At 50.0% G+C, this 19,703-nt stretch overlaps 1 protein-coding gene across 2 annotated transcripts in view; it reads left to right on the top strand.

Annotated features, from left to right (window-relative positions):
- The window catches only part of CXCL12 (C-X-C motif chemokine ligand 12), a 28,890-nt gene extending 12,010 nt beyond the window's left edge, over nt 1-16,880 (top strand). The window contains exon 4 of one of the 2 annotated variants that reach the window (XM_058542936.1): nt 16,582-16,880. In XM_058542936.1, coding sequence (XP_058398919.1) covers nt 16,582-16,648 — 67 coding nt within the window. In that variant the 3' untranslated portion in view covers nt 16,649-16,880. Of the gene's footprint in view, nt 1-7; nt 3,389-16,581 lie in introns of those variants that run through there. The other variant, XM_058542937.1, reaches the window with a different exon arrangement.
- Nucleotides 16,881-19,703: the final 2,823 nt, after the last annotated feature.

The raw sequence follows: 19,703 nt of genomic DNA, 5'->3' as shown, positions 1-19,703 counted from the left end.
TTAACAGGAGGTTCAAGATGTGAGAGGCGCAGGTTGGGTCAGACGCCTGAGGAAACCTTACAGTAGGAGCCCAGGTCTGAAACCAGTGTTAGGAAGGGCCTCCAGAGGCTTCCCCGTGTCTGGGCAGGGCGGAATGCATTTCCAAGGGCTTTGTTTTGCACAGTTTGCCTTATTTTCACCGTTTGATTATGTAGCAAAATATATGATGTTTATTTTTCATTTAGTTTGATTATCCAATGTCACTGGTGACAGATAGGAACTTAGACTAAGACCATTATTTTACTTGCTTTATTATAATATCTTTCCCATGGAGCCCCTGTCTGATTAGTGGTTCCTGAGTTTTGTCTCTGAGCTGTGCAGGCTGGGACCCCAGACAGAGGAAGCCTTGCCCACATCATCATGTCCCAGGATGGAATGCCAGCAGGAAGAGTCAGGACCAGTCAGCATGGACAAACCTTAGTGGAGGCTGCCCTATGCCACAAGGGATGGTGAAGGGTTAGGTTCCAGAGGGCTAGGCAGGAGGCTCCCCCCTCCTCCAAGTGAGAGCCGGAGTCCGCCTCTTTGGTGAGATCGCAGGGCTTCCCTGAGCTGAGGCAGGTGAGAGTGTGAGGCCAGGGTAAGGCGAGATGCACCCCTCATCCCGAGCTCTCCTCTGCATCCCATCACGTTCTTCTCATCATTCTCTCTCTCATCCATCATCATGTGTATCCAAGACTGTCTCCATGACCCTGGAAAAGGACTCTCTCAAGACCAAAGCTTTAATCTAAACTGGGCACCAAGAAGCAAATCAAAATGTCTCTGTTACCCGGTCCTGAAAACACTGTGCACATCTGTGTCTTGTTTGGAATATTGTCTGTTGTCCGATCCTGTGTTTTTGTTCAAAGCCAGTGTCCTCCGTGCATTCACTGTCAGTTCCTCCTATGCAAAGGCTGAGAGTGAGGAGATGCCCCTCGGGGCCCTTGACCAGGTTTCTGATTAGGGCTGTGGTCCTTTTGGGTGGACGACCTTGGTTTCCCCACTCATCACAAAGCCATGGTGGATCAACAGAGCACAAGGGGATTTGGTTTACAGTGTTGACCTCTGAGGACACCGACCCTCATGCTTCTATAGTTATTAATAGCTCAGAACCATAGAGAATTTTGTCTTCATTGTGTCAAGCCAAGCATTGTTATGGAAATAACAAGAAAAGAATCCTCAACTCTTTTGGTTTTGAAAACCCGATCCATAAAATGATCTATCCTGGACATGAAGATTCCTTCCCAATTAAAATCTGCCCTCATCTTTTTCACCATTGGCAATCCCATCATCTCTTATCTTGCATGATGTCCCCTGGACCTGCTCTGCTGCTGCTGTCATCTTCTGCTTCCAGGACCTCAAGGAGGGCATTCTTCTTAGAAAATGATGGGATATTTGGGAAAGTAGGTTAAGTACCCTGATGTTTAGAGGGTGTCCCTCTACCCAGGGCAGTTTGTAGAGTTGCATTTAACGGTTTAAAAATTTCACTTTTTGAAAAGATAGGCACTTGAGGGCTTTTTGCTTGTTTTGTGGTTTTTCATTTGGTCTCACTAATACTTTCTCCCTTGGATAAAGATCCCAGTAAAATTTTTAAAATTAAGAAAGTGAAAAAAAAGGACAAAAGAAGGAAATGAACGAATTGACAGGATACTGTAAATAACACGCAGAAAGTGTATTATAATAAAACAATCTTGAATTGTAGGTGTTTTAGATTTAATAATCTTTGAGTTATCAGTAACATGTGTTAGGCATTTCCATAAATATTCCTTTAAATTGGATCTTCATGGTAGAAGGCCAATCCATCAACCGAACAAAAATTCTCATCCTCAAACCAGCTATGTTATATTGAAAAAGTAGAGTGTGTGGGGCCTTTATTAGTTATAAGGGATACAAAACTAGTTTCAAAACCCTCTTTTGAAATTAACCTGTCACTATAGGCCTCCTAAATTATACATGAAATGATGGAATTTTCGGTGGGATGGTCATTTTCTGAGTAATCCAAGATACTTAAAAATCTCATAGAAAATTTGGAAGCATCTTCCCCTGGAATCCATGAACCAGAACCATTAAATCTCTTACTCCAAGAAAATAAACATGCCCATGAATCTTGACTACAGTTAAGAATCATCTCTGTTTCTCCCCTATAGGGGGAAAAATAGATAAGAGTAGAAACTGCAGAGAAGATTATTTGTGTAACAATTCCCCTACTTGCAATCTTCTCCTAAAAGGAGACTTCCCAGCTAAAGCAAATATGCATTTAAATAGTCCATTTGCAAAGGAAAAGGCTCTCCTGATCCCCTTTTGCTTTCAAAATGCAAGTCCTCAGTTGATAAGGGGTCACCTAGCTATCCTCCTGGTCCAGTGCTGCTTCTTCCTGACCTTCCCTTTGGCTCCTTGTAACTTCCAGGGTGGTCCTCACTGCCAGCCTTTGCATCAGGACCAGACAGTGGGGCTGGGGGACCGGGGCTCACAGACATGCTGTGTGTTGGAATCTGAATCTGTTCCATGTGTTGTTTGCACTGTTCTTTGTCCAGCTCTGGCCAGGTGCTGAGACCCCAGCGAGTAGGCTCAGGAGGGGCCCTCTGCTTGTCTGCTTGTCCTCCTGAGAAAGGAGGTTCGGCTTTGAGCAGAGGGCCTGAATAGCGAAAGGTTGCAATCCCCTTGTGTGAAGTCCAGAGAACTTCTAAACCTTTTCATTGGATCCGATTTGATCTTCCTTTTCTGACCACTGCCTGCTGTTATCACCATGGGCTCCCTCGCTGGGGGTTCATCACCTTTACCCAGGTGGTGTGCCCTTTTGCAGCTGGATGAGAATTGTGGGGTCCTGATCCCTCTACACATCTTCCCTGACCCATTCTGAGGGAGCTCCATCCCTAGGAAAAGCTCTAGGAACCTTCAAGTCCTAAGCAGACCACTGACATGGCCAAGTTGAAAAAACCCCACAGGAAACTTGTTATTCTGCAACCTCGCTGGACTCTCAGTCCCTGGGCAGTGATGGGGTCAGTGTTAAATGTGATAAATACTGTATTTTGTATTGTTTAAAATGCATCTCCCAGATAATGTGAAAATGGTCCAGGAGAAGTTTCCTGTATGCAGTGTGCTTTTTTTTTTTTTTAACAAGTAACAACTCCTTTTGAGAAACAGCAATTTCTATTTTGAAGTCATATCAATGAAAAGATGTATATGCACTTATAATTTTCCAAATAAAGGCTTGTATTCAAATGTAGCAGCCAACGGTTTGAAATTAGTGTTACCATTTGGAATATTCCAGACTTGATTTTTCTTCCTCAAACTCAACACGGAGGGGTTATACAATCCTAACTACAATAGTTAGTGGAAAGCAGGCCACTGTAATCACTGATGGAGGTAAGAATTCTGGGGGCATACTTGCCTCTCCTAGTCAACTGATCTTTAGTAGTGGGAAGGCACTCCCTTCTCTCCAAATGTCCTTAGTTTTTCTGGATTCCCTTCCTAACGGCAAACCAGTCCTCTACTCCAGAAGAGATAGGTTTGTGCAAAGGCCCAGGTATTTGCTTGTCAGCTATCGGGAAGGAAGCCTCCACTTGATACTTCTCAGGCTTAGTAGAAGAAAACAGAGGCCCCGTCCCCAAAGGCACTGTCGAGGAACCAGCACCCTGTGTGTTTTCTGTCCTGCACAAGGGCCTTCCTGGAAACCCGACACTGATTCTCTCAACTGTGGCCAGCCAGCACTGCCCTGGACACTGAGCAGTGGGGGAGCCTGACAGACAAGTTCTGTCCTCACAGAAGTCAGCCCCTTCACACTTCCTCCCACATTCTCTCTCGTCCACAGTCAACCATGCTGAAAGGAGAGGCCAGCACAAAATCCCCAAACGTCTCAGTCCAGATTGCTGTCTCCCAGACCCTCTTGCCCATAGGCCCAGACGTGACCATGTCACCCCTGTGCTCAGAACCTCCCAGTTATTTATCGGGTGGTGCCATGTGGTTGCTAAGTTGCAGATGGACTGGAGGAAGAATGAAGGATTAGAGAAGGCCATGGCAGGAGGCTCTGTGGTCTCCTGGGACAAGCGTGGGTGTGAGGATTGGTAGACCAGTGCTTGAATCCTGACCTTCCCTCTGAGCATTCTGTGATTTGAGACACACCTCTTGCCCAGAGTCTCAGTTTCCCCAGCTATAACATTGGAACTTAGTATCCCCCAGCGTTGTTGTGAGGATTAGACTGGGGTAGTGTATGCGAAAGCCATTTTGCTCTCTCTCTCCCTCTGCTGTTCCCTGGGGTCCACAGAGCCGAAATAGGTCATACCTGCCTGTACTTAGACCTGCAGCAAAGCTCAGATGCCAGCTGGAGATAGACATGATCTTAACAGTTGAGCTTCTCCCTCTGAGAAGACAGACGGGGAGAAGCCTCTTGGTTGGGGTCTTATGGGTTCCCTGAGTGCCTGTGCGGTGCTGGTTCCAGCATTCTCCACCACTCTTTGTGCACAAGGAATTAACAACCTCTGGGTTAATTCTTCAGAATGATGTTGACTCTTCAGGGTAATGTCATGTGGAAAAAAAAAAAAAAAACGCTGTGGCCTACCATGCTTTACGTGGCCCTCATTAGTCAGCCAGCTACAGCTGTGATGCCAGGCCCTGTGCTGGATGCTATGGATACTGTGGTCAGCAAGACAGCTTTCTCCCTGCCCTCATGGAGCCTGCGGTCTGGGGACTGACCTGCAGTTAGGTGAGCATTTTCATAAAGCTTCAGCACGAGTAGATCAGGCGCATCCAGGTGTTGGGGATGCACAGAGCACCATGACGGCCTCCCTAACAGAAGTGCCGGTGAGGCCAAGACCTGAGAGAGGTAGATTCCTTTGGCGGGATCCACTGACCCTTGAGGACTGCCCTGGAGAGCCCATGTGGTTCCTGCTGTGGGTTAGAAATGGGAGCTTATTCTGCCAGGGGTGCAGCTCACAGGGGGAGCCTGGCATGAGGGTAGAGGGAGCTGGATTTCAGCCCCCTTACTCCCCTTGCAAACCACACAAATGCAGCTGGGAGGAGCTGGGCCCCCACAAGGGTGAGGTCCTGGCACCTGGGAAGCATCATAAGGGGGTCCCCTTGGCACAGCTGATTGGATGGTGTAGACACCTGGCCCAGGCTGGCCGATCCAATTTTCTGTCCTAGGAGTGCAGAGTTGTGATTCAGATCTCATCGGATTTTCTGTGCCTACAGTTGGGATCCTTGCACTTGGGAGTATGCGAGCCGGGAGACAGAGAAACAGACAATTGGATGAAACAGATTCAGAGAGAGAAGTTGGGGTGAGAGACCAGGTACCCTGGGCAGAGTGAGAGGTGGCCGCCCACAGAGGGGCAGGAGTGGCGGAGAAGGTCCAGCTGCACTCCCTGCCCTTGGGTAGCTTATATTTCAAGTAAATCCCACTCTAGAGCTAGAATGAGGATTTCTGTTAATTATACCCAAATAACCATCACTAGGAGCAATTAGGCAAAGTGGGCAAGGAGGCTCAGCCATGGGCTGGCACTTGCAAAGGGAGTTACATTAGAGACCTCCCTACCCCCTCCCAACCTCCCGAGGGTCTTGTCTGAGCCCTCTCCCTGGCTTCAGCCTTAACTCCAAGGAAGGACCAGGCCTGTGCCTGCTACCTGTTAGGATCCATAAACCACCCAGAAGCATCCCCTAAGCCCCTCCCCCCATAAATTGTGCACAGATTCTTTTTAGGGCCTGGAGGCTTTTCCCCCAAGGAAGGTACCCACTAGCACCAACCCGACTTCCCCAACATCAATTGTGGTGAGATGGCTGAACCATGGTCAGCCTGTGTGGAGCTCCTGCCCAGCCTCACATGTGTGGAGGAGAGGCTGGGGTCTACCCCACAGCCTGTGTATCCAATGAGAAGAACAAACCAGGGCAATTGAATTCTTAGGTGGGGTCCATCCCTAAGGCCTCCCTTGCTCAGCTGTAAGCTCCGTAATGTCTCGTGGGGGATGGGGAGATTTGTTCCCCGTGCCTAGAAGGGTGCTTGTCATAGTGGGTGTTGAACAAACATTTGATGAGCCAGCCGATGTCCTCAGGTTGTGGGGCATCAACAGGCCAAGTCACAGCCAAGCCCTGCTGTGCTACCTGGGACTGGAGCTACTCTCCAGTCTCAAGGAGGTTGCTCGGCTAAGTTTTCAGGAGTTAACGTTCATTTTAGAGCAAATGAGTTGCAGCTACCTCCTGGCCCATGAAACCAAACAGAAACAAAGCAGAGTGAAGCCCTAGATGAAGCCTCTCACACTCCCAGCCCTTCTGTTATTCCTGCGAATGGAGGGGGCCGTGGAGTGGCAAGAGGTGCTGGTGGACTGGGTGGCTGAGTGGGAGCAGCCCTGGACTTGTAGTGAAAGTGAGGAGCTGTCCATTGCTGTATGCCCCATCCCCAGTTAAATCTAACTCAGTCCACACTGCGCCTGCACCTCTGCGGCTGACTGGAGCTGGGAAAAAAACATCCCTGCTGTCTGGTCTCTAAATTCATGAGGCTAACTGAAGTGTGTCCTCAGAGCTGCCGACATCCCACCACACTTCCCTGCCCGTTTGCGCCTCCTGCTCCTAGGTGCTTATTCCACACTTTCTTCTTTCTTTCAATCTTCATCCTCCTCTCCGTCTGCACTCTCAGCTGATGGTCTGGCGTCCATTGTCAGAATAAAAGGGAGCAATAAGAAGATGACTTCCACGATCTTCACCTCTCCTCCACCACCTGTCTAATCTGTATCCATCATCACTGCTGTCACCCTGCAGGGAGCACCCTGCTCCCTGGCCACCCTGCACCTAGAAGTGGAGCCCAGTCCTTCTCCAGATGCCCAAGGACATCTCTCCTGACTTCCCCCCCTCTCCTGCACCATAAATCTTCCCCTCTCTACATCAACTTGCCAACATGACATAATAACTGCCATTGAAAACAAGACAAAGCAAAAATAAAAACAGCCCCTATATGCTATCCTTCTCCCCTTCTATCCTCTTACAGCTTCTGCAGTCTTTCTCTGATTCTCCTCACACAAACGTCCTCAAAAGTGTTGTCTGTATTTCCTATGTCCACTTTCTCTCCTCCTCTCTCTCTTCTTTCTTGAACCCACTCCAATTAGAATTTTGACCCTACCACTCCCTCCTCTAGAACTGCTCTTTGTCAAGGTCGTCATTGAGCCTTGTTTTGGGAAATCCAATTGTCGCTTATCAATTCTCAGCTTATTCTGTCTACGGGCATCATTGACATCGCTGATCACCCTCCTTGAAACACATTTTCTGGCTAGCTTTCAGGAGACCACTTATCACTGAGTCTTCAGCTTCATGCTTTCTCATTTCTCTTTGCTGTTTCCTCCTCATCCTCCAGACATCTGCACACAGGAACACCCAGGGCTCAGTCCTCAGATGCTCTTCTTTCGCACCATATCAACTCATTCACTCTCCTGGCCTTGAACACCGTGTAAATGCTGAGGAATCCAGAGCGATATCGCTCCTGGACTCCAGGCTTGTCCACTTAGCTTCTCTTCTGAAATTTATCATATGCAAAATGAAATTCCTAATTTCCACTTTTCCCCCAACCTGCTCGTCCTCGTTTCTGCAAATGACAACTCCACCTTCTCAGTTGCCCAGGCCAAAACGTTATGGTCATCTTTGATTTATTTTTTCTTGCAATCCTGAGCTAAACCATTAACAAACTCAATTAGTTACCTTCAAAATAAATCCAGAACCCAATCACTTCTCACTGCTACCATCTTGGTCCAAGCCATAGCCATCTCTATGTGAGTCACTAGCCCCTGGCTGGCCCATGCTCATGCCTTACAGTGTCCTCTCAACAGCAACAAGAGTGACTTGTCACAATGCCCGGCCACATCACTCCTACTCGAACCCTCCAGTGGCCAACAGAGGTTTACACCCACTGGCTCCTGTCACCTCTCTGACCCAACCCCCTTCTGCTCCAGCCACACTGGCCTCCTCTCCCTTGAACAGGCCAGCCCCGCCCCTGGCAGAGGACTTTTGTGGTAGGTGTTCTCTGCCTAGATACCACGGGGTTTACCCCTCCCTTCCTTCAGTCTCTGCCCACCAGCATCTGTCAGAAAAGCCTCTGCAGACTCCGCATCCTGTACAGCAGCCCCTCCCCACGCTGGCCACCTTGTCCTCCTCCATAACACCACCTGCCACGTTCACGTCCCCACAAGAGAGGGTTCACACCAGGCGGGAAGAGAGGGGCTTGGTCTGTTTTGCTCTCTATCCTTTGTGGCTAGCACATAGGAGGTACTAAAGAAATATTTTATGAATGACTGCCTGATAAATCAATAGCATGTTCACACATTGGAACCTTTCTTGGCTCATCTCTAAAACAAAGACAGCAATGCTCACCTCACGAGGTTGTGCATTCGTTTGCACACTCACGGTCACACTGGTAAGTCGTTATTTGGACCCAAATGCATCTCACGCCAATGTTCATATATCAGTGGTCACACACTCCGACCCACTGTGCCTGACGCTTCCCCCTGGAGTCCCCAGCACATGAAGAACGATAGTGGTCCATTTCCTGTGAGTTCAGATTAAAGAGTCACTCCTTTCCCCAGAGGCACTGCCTGTGGGGACCTGCACACACTCCCTGTGCAGACCACGGGGTGGTCAGTGCTGGGCCTGGGTCCAAGGGGAGGACAACCACAGCCAGTACAGGTCCCTGGGATGAGAACTCTGCTGCTAGTGTCTCATCACAGGCCTGACTTGGGGCGGTGGCCAGTGGCCAGACCTTAGGACATAGCCAGGGCACCAGAGAAGTGTAATTCCAGAGACATTGCCAAGTGGAAAAGAACAATTAACAGGGATCAGCTACTGGAAACCAAGACTGTGTCCTTGCACGGATGGACACAGCTGGGAAGTGGCAGAGTAGGGATTCCAACTTAGGTCTGTTACTCTCCAAACCTGAGGCCTTAGTCATTAGGCTTCCCTGCCTTGCTTCTGTGGTTCTCCATGGCTTTCCCACTGTTCTGCCCAGGTGGAGGCCTCAGTCCACCCTGAGTGCTGCTGGCTTGGCCTAAAGGCAGCTGCTTACAGCCAGACCTGAGCGGGATGGCCAATCCTCTGGGGAAGAGGTCAGGGAAGGGACCAAGGACTCAGGAAAGGTTGGTGACAGTGGCGGCTGTGCTCAGCTTTCCTGGGCAGCAGCTAAGCTCTGCACAGCAGCTGGGAAAGTTGCTCAGAAGGAGTGACCGGTCTTGGTCAGTCTGGACGGCCCCAGATACAGCCACGGGCTCGCCTTATCCTGGCCTCTTCCCAGGCATTTCCCTGGACATCAGCCTGGGTCACATGGGCTTGTAGGCCGTGAGGAAAGGACTGTTCTTGGCATTCCTGAGCTTGCAAGTAGGCGGCTCTCCTTCCAGCCGCTATGGGAACCTACCCCCTAGCACCATGTTGGGATCTTGGCACCTAAGAATGAGGCCTTCCAGGGACCAGATCTGTCCAGTTCTTGCTCTGAGAGAGCACCTGCCCTGCAGGCCATGTGGGCGTGCCCCCGCTCAGGCCGCCAAGGGGAACTGGAGGCTAATGCATTCACTGCGCATTTGCTTAGGTTGGCAGGACAGAGTTCCCAGTGGGGACAAACACCTTGGTCAGGCGCTTTCCATCAGCTGACATTTCTGGGGCGGCCTGTGCCCGCCAGGCCCATGGTGGTACTTTCCAGGTCTGGTCTTCAGTCCTCCCAACAATCCCACAGGAGAACAGCCCTCTCCCATGTGACAGACACAGAAACCGACGTCCAGGGCGGCCATGGAGGCTCCACGTCTCGGACCTGGGATGTGAGGAGGCCTGATCTGATCCTAGGCTGTTTGGCTTCAATGTACCAGACAATCTTTTCTTGCAGTTTTCAAAGTGGCGCCCCAGGCAGAGGTGGTGGGTAGGGGCTGTCTGGCTCAGGTCCGTTCTGCCCTGTATGGCGCAAGGGTATTTCTGGGGCTTAAATGAGAGTTCTTTAAGTTAGAGGAAATGCTGGGAAACTCTGGCTGTGAAATCAGTATAGCCTGTCAGAAGTAGCAATTTTTAAAAATGAAATAGCATTGAATATAAAAGAAAGAAGAGAAGAGAATAAATTGGAAAACATTGGATATGTCACATCCACTAAAGGGAAGAACAATTTGTGTGTGTGTGTGTTTCATAATGTCAAATGCAATTTTTATTATAGATTGTGGTCAAAAAAGTGTACTGGTCTTGTGTCCATGAAACCTGATGTGGAAGGTGGCTCACTCTCCCCGGGTAGAAAGAAAGAAGTCAGAGGATCACACTAGATTTCTTTGATTTACTAAGAGTTTAAAAAAAATTCTTATGTCTCTAAAATCAGGATGCATTTTACAATTACAGTATACATCTGTAATAGCTACGTTTTTTTCTTTCCTAAAGAGCTGTAGGCTTTACAATTAAATGGTGATATATCAGACTCAAAAACACCAGCCTCATAATTGCTACCCTATGAGCCTCTTGCTCTGTGCTCTCCTATCAGTATTGAACACAGTCCTTCAAGGGTAAAGCATCTGATTAATATGTGTCATGAAGATGCTGCTGATCCCAGCACGGATAAGGACAGGGAGGCTCAGAAGGGTCCAGGGGAGCGCCCGTGCCACCCACACAGAGCCGCAGCTCTGGAATCCAAACACAGTTATCTCTGACTCAAAAACTCCTTCTCAATGCTCTCTGGGACAGGCTGGGGTTAGATCCATCCCAGGAAGGGCATAGTCCTCGCTCTGTGCTTTTCTAGAATAACAAAACTGGATCTCACCCACAAGGCACTTTCCATGCAGCTGCCAAGGCCCATGTTCTCAGGTGGCAGGAGGGCAGGGGCCAGATTCCTGCCTCGGTGCCTTTTCAGGGAGCCAGTTCCAAAGAGGTGGGGCTCATGGAGCCCCTGCTGACCTCCTGAAGCCGGATTGTCATGCACCAGTGGTGTGCTGCATCTGCACCCAAGACACCTCAAGGAGCAAGGGCCTGGAGCCTGGGGTCTCAGAAAGGGGAGAACTTGAACCCCAAGATTTCCACAGAGGGAAACCAGAGGGAGTAGTCACCTGGGCAATCAAGGGTCCCAGTGATGCTATTCAGATGCCATTTCAAAGTCCTAAAAGAACGGAGTAACTGTGCATCTTGATGTGCCCAGACAGTCCCAGGGTCTGCCTGTTGTCCCAGCAAAATGACTAGTAGTGCCTTTTTCTCTCAGTATGTCCTAGTTTGAATGATAAATTATATGGCCACTTTATCAAAGAATGAATGAGTTTGTGGATTCTGCTACGCTTGTACTTAGAATGGTGAAGGATGCTCCTCCCAGCCTTCCTCCTTCTCTGTGTCCTCCTCTCCCTCCAGGAAAGACTGAACAAGCCTCAGGTCCATGTCCTGCTTCTTTCCCTGGTTCTCATCTCCTCTCCTCACCCACACCTGGAGCTGCTTTCTGGGGCGTTTGAATCCCCGGCCTGGCCTTGGGCTCCTCATTCTCCCTAGAGTCCAGGTACAAGACAGGGAGGCCAGCCCAGGAAGAGAAGAGATCAGAATCCACAGAGTCTGCAGAGAATCGCTGGACCTGTGGTCAATGCCCACCCCATCACAGACCACATTTGAGACCAGGGAAGTCTCGGCACCTTCCTGAGCCCCGGTCTCCTTGGCTCTGGTCCCTCATCTGTAGCTCACAGAGTGGGGAGAAAGGACAGCCCTGGATTGCCATGGAGGTGGGGGCAGGGCTGGTGCCTGAGTGCAGGGAAGGATACGAAGCTAGCCTTCATTGCATCCTTCCTTGTGCCAGGCAAGAGCACACACTAACTGATGCTCCATGCTCCCTGCAAGGGAAATGGTATTTCTGTTTTGCAGATGAGAAAGCAGTCAAGTTAAGCACTTTCCTAAGCTGTGTATGTAAATGTGGCAGAACCTTGAGTCTCCACATTTTTTATTGAGCCGTCTGTATCACCAGTTAGTCCTTCTTCTTGTGTGTTTCAGACGTAGCCATTGAGGGATAAAAGGGAGGTGTCAGGGTGGGGAGGGGCGATGGTGACAGGAAGGAGTCACTTTGAGCCTTAACGGCGTTGAACACTCCTTCACCATCTGCTGGGCTGGGGACTGCCCTGGGGTACAGGGTGACATGATTGAGACTGTCAAGGGGTCTGGCACATGTGAAATATGTGGAAGTGTCTCCTGGATGTGACAGTGTTAACTGACACGCCCCCAGTCATGAGCAGCCATGAGCTCAGGAGTGTGGGTCAAAGAAATGCGTTCTTGAGTTGGGTAAAGGGAGAGTCAGACCCTGCCCTGACCGGGCGGCACGGAAGGAGCCAGGGCAGAGGCTGATAAAGAGTAACAGGACTAATAATGATAGAAATGAATCCAGCTAATGTTCCCCAGGTGCTGCTTCTGTGCCAGATTCAGGGCTGGCTGCTCCAGATTCACGACTTCATTCAACCTGACTTACCAGGAGAAAGTGACTGACTTGCTCAGGGCCCCCCAGGATCAATAGGAGACATGACCTGGTCTTCTGTGTCTCTGCATGGTTTTGGTTTGAAGGCTAGTGACTGGGGTTTTGTGGCTAGATATGCCGGGTGCCAGGGAGTGCAGTACTAAGTTGGGATTCCCCTCCCTGGCTTTGCCCCTCAAAGCCTGCAAACATGCAGATCTTTCATTTCTCTGGACTGCCTCCTATGTTCTTCATTTGTAATCAAACCCATATCTTAGTGAAGTGCCCTGTGCTCTTGGTGACGTTTGGCCCTCCAGCTGTCTGGGTGGAGGATGTTCCTTTGCTGGAGGCCCAGCTGGGATAAAGGAGAGAAGCCCCCTCGCTTTGGCTTTCTCCCCAGCCCATCTCCCAGTGCTCCTGCCGGGGCGCCTGGACCGTTGGAGGTGCCGGAGAGCAGGACATTCTCATGCGGCCAGGGTTCATTGCAAATTCCTGTGCTTAGGCTGTGGCCTTGGGCTTAGGGCCCACACTCCCCCACCGTGGGCTCCGCCCAAGGCTTTTTTCCCTTTCCCATCCCAGTGATGCTCTTCTCACAGCCTCAGGCCCATGCTCAGGGCTCCCTAGCTCCCAGCTCGGCCCTCCTCCAAGATCCCCCACCCAATCGAGGCTTTGGACCCTGTTCCCTTGGCTCCAGCTCCATAAGCAAGAGTCACCAGCTCTGGCAGATTTCATGGAAATTTCCAGCTCCTAAATCTCCATTGCGGGGCCACCACTAACTCGCTGCAAGAAAATTTAATTACTTGTTGAAGAAAATATTAAAACAAACTCAATATGTAATTGCCACCCACTGCAGCTCCCTGACCTGCAGCCTCGGAAGGGTTGGGACAGCTGCCCCTTGGGCTGACCCAGGGCTGCTTGGAGCCGCCCGTCCCTGCGAGGTTCTGGCACATCCAATTATAAGTCTCCTGCCAACGACGTGGTGTGAAAATCAGTTTTGCTCCTTTACCTGTGAACTGAACATCTTTCATCTGGATCTCACCATTTCTTAATTTTGCTGTTGGTTCACAAACCGCAGATCTCCACAGTTTAGAACATATGTGTTCCTGGGAGTTCAATTCCCAACTTTCATCCTTCACTTCCAATTATTCCAGCTTCAGCAAATTCATTCCACCAGCTGTCCTGCCAGGGGGTCCCAGCACCACCTTGTGCCAATGTAACAAAGTCGGATCCCTTCTCAGAGCAGCCAGATGGTCTCCCAACCAAAAAAAAAAAAAAAAAAAGTTTCCAAGTAAATGAAGACAGACAGAGCCCTCACCAGGTCTCTTCAACCTGGTCCCCACTGGAGGTTCCTTAGAAGGATATTCAGAAATGTCCAACGCAGCTTGGAAATAAAAGTTCCATCTTCTCTTCCCTGACACACACCATTTTATAGGAATCAGATCAATCGAAACAGATTTGTGAGGTTCCCAGCACTGAAATGCTCCTTCCCCATTGTTTTTGTTCACATGTTCAAACTAGTCAGCATCAAAGTGAAACAAAACAAGACAGAAAAAGGCATCTTCAACAGATTTGGGCTTGGGATTGTGGCGGGAACTAAAGACACTTACGAGAAATCTCAGGGACCCAGCCAAACTCAAACACTGGATGAGCCAGGGGGCCACCGCCAGCCTTTGGGAGCAGCTCTGGCCTTCATTTGTGGCTCTTTGGGCATGTCCCAGTGCCCAGTGTGGTGAAAGGCAGCTTCACGAACCTCTGCACTGCCCAGCACCCAGAAACAGAAACACAGAGGCTACCTGACTCCCTGGACGTGGCCAGTGAGGTCATCCACGTGAGAAAAGACATGCAGAGATTTGAGGAAAATCTGGAGGGCAAACAAACAAACAAAAGTTGAAATGGATGGAAAAGAGTTTATAAAATAATATTAAACATTTAATTTTAAACAACGTGAGGAGAGCCTTCATAATGGTCTAGAACTATTTAGGATTTTGGATGCAATCAATTTCTTTCCTCACAGAAGATTGAAAAGTACCTCGAAGGTAGTGATGCGTTAGATTCTGGAGTAGAAAGATCAGCCTTGCCCTGCTTGTGGGTTCCCCTTTGGTGCCGAATAAAGTGTGAACTCATTGCAGTCACTAAACAAAAATATTTTGTATGGATCTTACCACTCCTTTGTTGAAACCCTCCAAGAACTTCCCACAGCTCCTCTCTCCAGCCCCATATCCTCTCCTCATCTTCAATCACACTGTCTTGCTCCTGCCTCCCCCAAGACCCCCAAGGTCCTCAAATGCATCTTTCCTTTGCCCAAGGCTTCTTCCCAGACCTTCCATCCCATGACTCCCTTATCCTTCAGCTGGACCCTCCCGTCTACCGAGATGCCCCTCTGATCACCCTCTCTGCTCCACCCCATTTCCTTCACAACCCACAGACCTCAGCACCATCTTCATTCCTTTGCTCATATGTCTACAGTCTGTCCTCCCCACTGGCTGCCAGCTTCATGAGGCGGCAGCCACTTTCCTCCACACCACACCCCAGCTGTACCGGAAAGGATGCCCTCTGAGGGCAGCTGGCCATTCTGCAGTCTCGTTGCCCTGGAAGTCTTCTTCCACCATGCAGCCAAGTCCAAGTTTGTTTACCTTCTCTTTGGTCAAAGCCTGACCTACTATCCCAAGAAGGAAGGCAATAAAACTGTCACATATTAACTATTTACAAATGTTTTTGTTACTGTTGCCCATATGCCCTGAGGATTTTGCGTTGGTCAAATTAACATAATTTGAATAGTGTGGCAAGCTAATATTTCTCTAAACACTTTCATGTGGTTACATCTGCAATGGATGTTAATATATTATATTAACATGAAGCATAGTATGCGTTTTATTAAAAAAATAATTTAGTTTGACAAGTTTAATATAGAAGATTGTAACTCTCCAGGACTACAGACTGAAGCATTAGGAAAAATGGACTATACAATTTTTAGCATACTTGTGCAAAACCCCCAGAAAAGGAGTTGCTCACAAGTATCTTGTTTGGCAGATTTTACCCTATAAATGTTTGAAAAGGAGATTTTCGCCCTAACCTATTTCCAGTGAGTAGATGCAAGAAAAGAGAAGATGGCAGATCTGAGAAAAGGATTTAGTAAAAGAAATCCAGAAAAGCAAAGAGAGGTGAAAAGCCAGTCCAGAGGCAGCAGAGGCTCCTGGGGAAGGCCCGGGCCAGGCTCAGCCTGAGCTGCACGTTAGGATCCTGTTTCCCAGGCTGTGATGAGTGAAATCCGATTCTGAGGCTGGGATAAAGGTGGCAGTACTCTTTTGCTCTGTAGATAATCTCACGGTAGGAAATCACTGCTCTAGACCAGTGACCCTCAAATTTGAGAGATTATCAGAATTGCCGAAGGGCTTCTTAGGACACAGATTTCTTGGTTGCACCCCCAGAGCTTCTGGCTCAGCAGGTCTGGGTTGCACCTAAGCAGGATCATTTCTCACTGGTCTCAGGGGATGTGATACTTCACTTCAGGTCCAGGACCACAGGATGAGAGGCTGTACTCTGGACCTCGGGGCATTTTACCTTGGGGAAAAGACAAAGCCATGAGGATTGTTTAAAAACTAAATAAAACTCAAACTCTCTAAAGCTCCCCACAGCCCTCTGGGCCTCCACACCTGATCACACGTGCCCTTGCTGCTGCCTCACCTGGCTGCACAGGGAGTTTGCAGTGCTGGTGGAGAGTGAGCAGGGAGAGGCAGAGAGCAGAGGGCTGGAGGGGTATCCAGGAGCGGAGGCAGGACTAGTCCTGGAGCCTTGATGGAGCAGGAGTCCTATCTGTTTGCTGTTTCCATCTGGGTAACTTCCTTCTCTCCACTTCTCAGCCTGTAGCTGCAGACCCAGCTTCCTTGTTGCTGCCTCCTCTTACCCCTCATTCACGTTTCCATTGCTCTCATTAGATTAATGGAATTCTCTGAGTGCATCCAGCAGACTTTCTTCTACTCACTCAGTTCCCTGCAGAACCTGGGGGCAGCCGGCTGCAGGGGCTTCAGTGGGGAGGAACAATCCAGGTTTAGCAAATGTAGGGACTCAGGCCCTAACACCAGGTTTAGAGACGTCGCCGCCAACAGAGGTTACTTAACGGGATGGATTCTGGGGGACTGTGTGGAATATCTTCTGTCGCCCTCCAGACCCAGTCCCACTCTCTTGGGCTGGACCTCTGCCCTGGGAGCCACCCCAGCCAGCACTTCTATCTGAATCGCCAGCAGGAGGTGAGGACAGCAGGAGAAGTGAGTCAGGATGTTTATGCCCTGGAACCTTCAGATCAAGTCACCCCCGGCTACTGCTGCTGGAAGGTTGGAGCTCTGTCCAGCATGCCCCCTGACTTTGCATCTGGTGACTGCTTCCTCCCCTCCCCCTTCTCAAGGGGAGGCCACCCTGTGTCCTGCCTGCACCGTTGTAAGGAGTCCTTTTATTAAACTCCTCTGAAATGACCTAACTTGAGTGTGCCATCTCTTTTCTGTCGGGACCCTGATTGCTACGCTCACTTTCGCATTTTCAGATGACATTGTTCCATGATGCCTGCATTTCTTATAACAAGCCCATGTTACTTTTATAGTAAAAGTAAACAGCAAAGATAAAGAACAGGGAAAGATAGCATGTAGTACGCTGGCTGCACAAGCAGGGGCTGCTCCCCGAGCCCCTGCTCCCCGAGCTGGCTCACTCTCGGCCCAGGTTTCAGCCCCAACGGGGAGGAGAGCTGACAGAGTTCCCTGCATCTGTGCATAAAAATACCCAGGGGGGATTTAACTCAGTGCGTTACAATAATGACAGAAGGATTTGCTGAGAACGACTCAATTCACACTGGAGTGAGAACATTACAACCTTAGTCTGCATTAATTCCATGGTCTGCATCAAGCTTGGAGGCCGTAGGCCCAGGCTTTGGAGTTAGGCAGACCTGGGCTTCAGTCCAGGCTTAGACCGTGTGACCTCAGACAAGTCACCTAACCTCTCTGAGCCCCAACCTTGTCACTGACAGAATGTTAGCTGTGGGGAGAGCTAAATGAGATCATATATTTAAAATGTTTAGCATACTAAGCACCCAGAAAGTGCTCAAAACCTGGAGACAATTCTCATTATAATTATTACAAATGCTGTTTCACATGTAGAGCAATCAATGAGTACAGTAAGGTGGGTTATGATATACCCACTTCTAGTTTCTTTTTTACAGGGCAAGTGTGGCAAGAGGGTATTTTTGTCCCTGTTCCACCTGAATACCTCTTATTGTCTTCAGCCCCTCTTCTGTCCATCCTCTGTTGTGTGGCCCAAACAGCCTGAGACCCACCTTGCTCTGCCTTGGGGTGGCGAAGCTCTCCTACCAAAGTCTTTGTCTCCATTGGCAGAAAATCTCCAGTCTGGGCATCTGCAATCATTCCACATTCATTTCATACACAGAGGCGTTGCCACCTGATGTCTGAGGAAGGAAGGTCCCTCTAATGAGGTCACCAGAATGCTGGCTGCCAGCCCGGGGGGTTGGTTTGGGATAAGCATCTTGCTGTCGGTCACCCTTGGGCTGGGTGACCGGCTCAGTGTGGTGTTGGGGCCGTCTTAAACATCTGCTGCTCAGAAAGAGTCTTTTCTTGAATGAGATTCAAGCTGAGTACCCCTGTTGGGCACCTACATGGACACAGCGATGTTTCCCCTATAACGGCACACCATCCTTGCTGTCCATCTAACACTCTGCCCGAGGTTAGAGGGCCCCACCCATGCCTTTGTGAGTCAGCACAGTGACAAGGGGGTCATCAGATGTGAAGGCAGGAACAGTTGGCCTGAACAGCCTGAAAGACTGAAGCCACTTCCTCGTCCAACCCAGACGGGGGAGGAACAAATGCTTGAAGGGAAGCTTTCTGAATGGCACTCGAGGGAGAGCTGGAGCTCCATAGACAGTGACACACCTTGTTTCTGTCCATCCTTAGCCTCTATCCCTTCAGCTCATCCATGGCCCAGGTCCACGGGAGGATGAAGGAGATCACGTGTATAACATCTATGTAGCTCCGGGCTCAGTTCAGGGTCTCCACCCACAGCCCCAGCTATAGGCGGCGCATTGAACAACGGGGTTCTTTATGGCATCAGATGCTCTACCAGGGCGCCCACAGCTCCCACCAGCCAATTTGATCTTTAAAATATAAGTTAGTTCACATCCTTCCCCCCGAGTGAAACTCTTTCATTGGTGTTTCTTTGCCTGTAGGAGAAAATCCAAATGCCTCTCCAGAGCCCACGGCCCATGGAGCTCTGCCTTTGGGGACCTTCCATGCTCATGGAACCCACCCTCCACCTCCCCAGCTGCTTCTCCCTCCCTTGACCCAGGCCACTCGCTCATTCTTCAGGATGTTTGCACTGATTGTGTCCTTTGCCTGGAGCCTGTCCCCTACATCTTCCCGTGGCAGCTGCTCCCTCCTCACCCTCAACTTAGACCCCCTCAGGGAGGCCTCCTCTGGTCTCCACCTCAGCGCCTGCCTCTGCACCCTGTTCAGTTGCCCCCACACCATTTGTCATTATTCAACATTTCCTTGAAAATTGGTTTTCTGTCCACTGTCTGTCCCTGAGCACGAGTGTAGAAGGGCAGAGAGCCTTGTCTTTTTCCATCTATGTCACCAGAGCCTTGGAACTGTGCAGAGAACACAGAAGGTATTTGATGACTATGTGAGGCCTGGACTGATGAACCATTCCCCAGGGGGCTTTTCCAGTTTAGAGGCTCAGGGCCCTGGCTCTGGGACAGAGGGGCTGGGAGAAGCCCAGGCAGCCATGCTCCCCTGTGGACCTGCTGCATGACGGGGATAATGGAGGTGGGAATTCCCCAGTACATCCTCCTGAAGGGTGGGGCCCATGGTGGCCCTGCCCAGGGAGACTGGGGATGCTCCAGCAGTGAGGGTTCCGAGTTGACATTCACATGTGCAGAGCACTGGGCAGAGGCATGGCACTGGGGGGCTTCCACTGGGCCTGGGCCAGACACCAACCAGTGGGATCCTGGGCCTTGGAGCTCGGCGGCTTGCCCAGGCCACAGCTGGCCAGGCTCAGCTGAGCCTCCGGGGAGACAGGGAGCTGTGTAAACAGGAAGTCCACTGCCCAGACGCGGCTGTGTCTTCGATAAGTGCTAAATCCTCCTAGGTCTCTTTCTCCCGAACAGTTTTGCTATTGGTTTGAAGTCACAGCTCTGGTGAAGGATAGGAATTCCACACTTTCCTCCTTTCTGACTCAATCACCATGCAAGAGAGAGGAGAGGAGAGGACAGAGGAGGGGAGCAGAGGAGAGG

Source organism: Diceros bicornis, chromosome 6 (assembly GCF_020826845.1).
Source record: "Diceros bicornis minor isolate mBicDic1 chromosome 6, mDicBic1.mat.cur, whole genome shotgun sequence".
NCBI classification, from domain to species: Eukaryota; Metazoa; Chordata; class Mammalia; order Perissodactyla; family Rhinocerotidae; genus Diceros; species Diceros bicornis.
This window is presented reverse-complemented; position numbering and strand designations above follow the sequence as displayed.